Consider the following 5,763-nt stretch of genomic DNA (forward strand, 5'->3'; position numbering starts at 1 on the left):
ACCTAGTTTATTTCCATTGGCTGATAAAGGGTTGTTCCCTTTTCCATAGAGCTCTGGCCTGTATTAAAGCAGAGTTGGGCTTTCCTTAGGAAAAAGAAATCAAGCAGGGACAGAAAGAGTTCAGTGATTCAGAAGATGAAATGGGGTGTTTGGATTAGGTCTAAGAGACACCCTTGGAAACCTTCAGCTCTTCTTGAGGTGGTTGCTCCATGTTCTGTGGTGTAGAGTTTGGCTTCTTGTTGTTTTCCTTAATGCCTCAGACATCCTCAGCAGCTTGCTTGGTACCTGCATGGGCTCCTTTTGGGTGAGGTGCTGGAGGCCTGGCGGTTCCTCCCAGTTTCCTTCATGGATGTGCTCTCTGGAGGATGAGTTTTCCATTTCTGGCCCTTTTGCCTGAGCAATGCTTTGTTTGGGGTTTGTTTTCAGTTCAAAGAAGAGATTTCCAGGCGGTTTAAAGCCAAACAGGATCAGCTGGTTCTGATCTTCGCTGGGAAGATCCTGAAGGATGGAGACACATTGAATCAACATGGGATCAAAGATGGGCTGACTGTACACTTGGTCATCAAGACTCCCCAGAAGTAAGAAACTGTTTTGTTTTGGGGGCTGAGGGTAAATGGATGATGCAGAGAAGTCATGGGGGGTATTTCTGCCCCGTTGGTGACTGAAGTACTTGGGTGGTGGTGGTGATCCATCAGGAGATGGATCCCAGCTCTCTCCCTGCCATGGCTTTGCTGTGCAGCAGTGGGGTTTATCCCTTGGTCTCTCTTTCTCCTTGGTTACACAGCTGTGTAAGTTTGTGGCAAGTACCTGAGGGGCTTGACTGGTGTATTTAGAGCCTTTACAACTTTGAAGGAACCCCTTGGAACTTGATGCCAGTTGTAAGGAAGAGCAATTGCTGTTGACAGAAGTTACCTTCGCAATGGCTTCGTGTTGAAATTGAAACTAACACCCAGTTTTTCTCTCCCTTCCTCTCATATCCACTGCGCTGAGCCTGTGCTCAGGCTCTCTCAGGTGCTGTGGGAGGCAGAGCACTCTGTAAGGCAGAGCAGTGCCTCTGTGTGGTACCCAGAGGCACATCTGCAGGGGCAGAGAGGTGGGTGCTGCATCCTGGGGGGAGGCTCAGGCCATGTGCATGCAGCAGGTTCACCCCGTGGAGCTCCCAGGTTGAGCTCACTCATGTCCCTCTGCAGTCAGGCTGAGAAAGGGACACAGGCTTGATCCCTGCAGAGCTGGGCTCTTCCCAGTGCTATCCTGTGGAGAACAGAAGGTTCTGGGCAACAGTTGCTGTGCTTCACAATGATGTGCAGCCACAGCTTGTTGATCTCAGCCCCCCCTTCACAACCGTTTCTGGGGCTCCCTGCTGCAGCCTCATCAGGCTCCCTGGGAGCTGTGGCTCTTTGTGTGGTTCTTACTGGCTTCCTTAAGATTAGAGCCTTTTCTTTCCTCCCTCTTCTTTACAAAACCATGTGTATTGTCATCTTCTGCAGGAGGCCTCTCTCTGGATTCAGCATCTCCAGGTAGCCTGGTGCTGTTTACTGCTGGCTCCACAGCCAACTGTGCTACTAGTGAACCCCTGCAAAGGGGAAACAAGAGCTTTCCTGGGCTGCTCATTCTTGCTTTTCCCTCCTAATAGTCACAGACAAGTGCTTACTGAAAACAGCCTCTTCCTGGCTGAGTGAAACCAAGTGACCTTTCTCCAGCTTCCTTCTTCCTTTCTTCTTCAGCTTCCTATTTGCTTTGTTTCCCCATTCTCTGCCTCCTGGTTTTTTGGGTGAGGCTGGAAAGTGGACAGGGCCCTTCGGGTTTGATATTTAAAGCCCTGGAATTAAGAGTGAAAAAGGAAAAGGAGCTTGAGAAAGGTTTTGAAGAGGGGGAAAACCCAACCTGTCAGTGGCCTAATGGCATTATTTGGAGTGAGTAAAGTGAATTTTGTGGTCTGATTGCATGTGGAAGCTCTTCAGCACTAGTTAAGGACTCCCTGTCACGACTGCAGATGCTTCAGAGGCTGTCAGTGTTCTCTTTCAGATTCCTATAAAGCAAAGAAAGAGTGATGCTGATACTTACTTTTGCCCTCAGGAGCACTGAGGGGAATATTCAGCGCATGGGAGGGTTTGCAGAGCAGCAGGTCCTTGATTCCCCCATGCAGTAGCCCTGCTGTAACCTCCTGTGGTTTCTGTGGGAGCAGCAGGAGGATTTTCCTGTTTGGAGCAAACTCATTGCTCAAGGATATAGGTGAGGTAAATAGTTCAGTGGGATTCAAGGAAGAGTTGGATATAACTGAGGGTAAGACCAGTCAAACCACTTTGTGTGGGCCAGGATAGGATGTTATGCAGCAGGAGGGGAGGCAGATTCCAGCTAGATGGAAGGCATCTGGGAGCACAGCTGTGAATCCATCCATGCAGGCGGGAACGTGGGGTTAACTGGCTGGGGCCATGCACAGAGGACTCCATTCACCCTTCCTGCATCTCTGGAGTTTAATGCTGCCTTTCTTGTTCCTTTGCAGGGTCCAAGATTCAACATCTGCTGCTTCTGCCCCCAATGCTGCTTCTGCCCCCAGTGCAACCCCTTCCTCTCCTGCTGCCCCATCTCAGCCTTCCACATCCAGCAGCGCCGGTTCCGATGCCGGCAGCGGCAGCAGGCGGAGCAGTGGCTCAGGGACCATGGGAGGTCCTGGAGATGGAGGCCCCAATAGTGCTCCATCCATCCTGTGTAAGTGATGGCGGTGAGGTGGGACACCAAAGAGGACTTTCCTAGGATTGCACCAGGGAATTGGGGTTCTTGACCCCTGTAGTTGTCTCTGTTTGCTGGAGGTGTTGCAGGAGTTGCTTCCGGTGGCGCACCTCAGTTTCCCTGCTATGGGGGATGCCAAAGCCCTCAGTGAAGCATGTTTAGGGGGTGTTCTCCCTCAGAGCTGGCTGCCAGAGGGACATAGACTGCCTCTAGATCAGTGTGGGTGCTTGTCCTCTTCTTGCAGCTGCTGACAGTTGCTGACTCTCACCTCTCGCTCCGTGTTGTTCCCTCTCCAGCTGGCTTTGGTGGCATCACTGGGCTGGGCAACCTTGGGATGGGCTCTGCCAACTTCATGGAGCTTCAGCAGCAGATGCAGCGGCAGCTGATGTCCAACCCCGAGATGCTTTCTCAGATAATGGAGAATCCCTTGGTGCAGAACATGATGTCTAACCCTGACCTCATGAGACAGATGATCATGGCCAATCCCCAGATGCAGCAGCTCATGGAGCGAAATCCAGAGATAAGCCACATGTTGAATAACCCAGAGCTCATGAGGCAGGTGAGTCACATGCCAGGGCCTATTTAGAGCATGTGCAAGAGCATCTTTGTGGACCAGCTTCCAAAGGGAGTGTGTGATGCCAGATAAGTGATTTTAGAGATCTCTTCTTTCCTGCTGTAAGCTCCCCACAAACAGATGGTGGTCTTGAGTTATGTGAATACTCAGTACTCAACCCACATACTTGCAACTCTTATCTTCCTTTCAGGGCTATTGAATCCATCATGTGTTGGGCAAAATAAGGATGTTGGGATCATCCTAATGTGCTGCATACAAAATGCTGTGTTCTCAGTCAGGAATGGGAGTAAAAGCAGGCATGGAGAAGTGAAGCTACTGCAAATGCTTTTTGTTTCTCTCTCTTGATAAACTATAGACTACAGAGCTGCACAGTCAGTATTTTACTACCTGTAGCAGAGCAGGGAGCACTAGTTGTAGGCTGGGATCCTAAAGGTTTCCGTGCAATCCCAGAACAGAGGGAACCTGTGCCCTGGAAGAGTGGAAGATCGAAGGTTCATTGGAAAGGGAGCATAAGGGATGATGTGAGAGCCTGAGTGTTAAATAGCCCTTGGCAGGACTCTGCTGTCTCCAGGAAGACTTGTCAGAAGGTCTTTCTGGGATGTTGCTCAATGAGCCTCGTTTCCATCTGCTTCTCAGTTATCTTTCAACTGTGTCAGCCACACATGAAATTCCAGAGCTGCAGGACCAAACTGTGCATGATCCGTGCTTAAGCAGCACCTCAAATGAGATCTGGAGGTTCCATCAGCAGGGGATACCCATCAGAACTTTGGACAGGGTGAATTTCTTGGGTTTCTTGCAATGGGAAGGATCCCATCTCTTCCACCTTCTCAGCTGTTGAATGCAGGCCATCTCCTTTGAGTGGGAACATATGGGTGTTAAATGTTTGGACGTTCCAATAGTGCTTAGAAACAAAACAATCTCCTCCAGCTGAGCTGAGGTTGAGAAGGAAGAGCTGAGCAGGGATGGGAGGAGCCAGGATCCGGGGGCTCTCTTTGCTTGGATAAATGATCTCTCTGCTCTCTGGCTGTGAAATGGGTTTAATTATACTCTTTCTTCTGGGAGCCCAGGTTTAACTCTTTCAGCGCTTCGCTGCTGGATCAGTAGAATACCTCTGCTCACCACTCTCTTAATCCACTCCAGTCTTCCACGCTGCACTTAGGCCTGAGTTTTCCACGTTTTCCTCCCTCTCCCAGACAATGGAATTGGCTCGTAACCCTGCCATGATGCAGGAGATGATGCGGAACCAGGACCGTGCTTTGAGTAACCTCGAGAGCATTCCAGGGGGATACAACGCCCTGCGCCGGATGTACACGGACATCCAGGAGCCCATGTTCAGTGCAGCCAGGGAGCAGGTATGGGCTGTGGTCCTGTAAGTGGGGTGTAGTGTGCTGAGCGTGCAAGAGGTGTCTTTCCCTGAGCCTTCCCAAAGCTTGGGATTAAACTGAAACAGGGAAGTTCAGGTTGGATGTAAGGAGGAAGTTCTTTGCTGTGAGGGTGGTGAGGCCCTGGCACAGGCTTTCCAGAGAAGTGGTAAATGCTCCATCCCTGGCAGTGTTCAAGGCCAGGTTGGACACAGGGGCTCGGAGCAACCTGCTCTAGTGGAAGGTGTCCCTGCCTGTGCCAGGGGGTTGGAAGTGGAGGAGCTTTAAGGTCCCTTCAATCCAAACCAGTCTGGGATTCTGTGGCCGCTCCCCATGATGAAGGCAGCCACTAGCAGGAGAACATTGTGCAGTGCCTGTCGTCTGCTTTGGTGTATGTGAGCAGGGACCTGCCCTGGCTTTTTGGTCTGCAGGCAGGCTGGATGCCAGCTATCACCTCTGGGAAGCTTTGTTAGCACAGCCCTCTGCTCTCAGCCTGGCTTACTTATTAGCTCAAGCCTGATGCCTTTGGATTGGAGCTGGCTGAGCTCCAGCTGGCTTGAAGCACAGGAGGAGGGAGCACAGGTCCGTCTGCAAAAGGCTCTGCAGGCATACTCCAGTCTAACATTACCTACTGGTATGGCTGGGTGCTGGCTTTACAGGGAGGTTTGGAAGTCCTGCATTTGGGAGCCAAATCTGGGGCTGTGGCCACTCCTTGGGCCTGGTCTTTTTCTGAGAGAGGTGTGTTGTAGATAAACATTTCTCAGGAGGGAAATTACAGCATGTGCTCAGCAAGTTGTGGACCTGGCTGAATGTGCAGGTCTGTTCCCCAGCTCCTGCAGTGGTGGCTTTAGTCTGCAGTTCTCTGCTGGGACTAACTGATCATGACTCTTCCTTTTCCTTCTTTTTGCCTAGTTTGGCAACAACCCTTTCTCTTCCTTGACGGGGAATTCGGAGAGCTCCAGCTCACAGCCGTTGCGGACGGAGAACAGGGAACCGTTACCAAACCCCTGGAGCCCCACACCTCCTGCCTCCCAGAGCCAGGCGCCCAGCAGCGACGGCAGCACCGGTTCAGCCGCCACCCAGCTGCCAAAGGACGAC

General features: G+C 51.4%; 1 protein-coding gene across 1 annotated transcript in view; it reads left to right on the plus strand.

The window, feature by feature from the left end:
* Positions 1-370: 370 nt before the first annotated feature.
* UBQLN4 (ubiquilin 4) overlaps positions 371-5,763 on the plus strand; it is a gene marked incomplete at its 5' end in the record, with an annotated part of 9,583 nt that continues 4,190 nt past the window's right edge. The window contains 5 exons of the mRNA XM_010019717.1: positions 371-578; positions 2,504-2,709; positions 3,027-3,289; positions 4,498-4,656; positions 5,578-5,763. The exon at positions 5,578-5,763 is cut by the window's right edge and continues 79 nt beyond it. Coding sequence (XP_010018019.1) covers positions 371-578; positions 2,504-2,709; positions 3,027-3,289; positions 4,498-4,656; positions 5,578-5,763 — 1,022 coding nt within the window. The remainder of the gene's footprint in view (positions 579-2,503; positions 2,710-3,026; positions 3,290-4,497; positions 4,657-5,577) is intronic.

This window comes from Nestor notabilis, unplaced genomic scaffold, assembly GCF_000696875.1.
Source record: "Nestor notabilis isolate BGI_N333 unplaced genomic scaffold, ASM69687v1 scaffold25398, whole genome shotgun sequence".
Lineage (NCBI taxonomy): Eukaryota > Metazoa > Chordata > Aves > Psittaciformes > Psittacidae > Nestor > Nestor notabilis.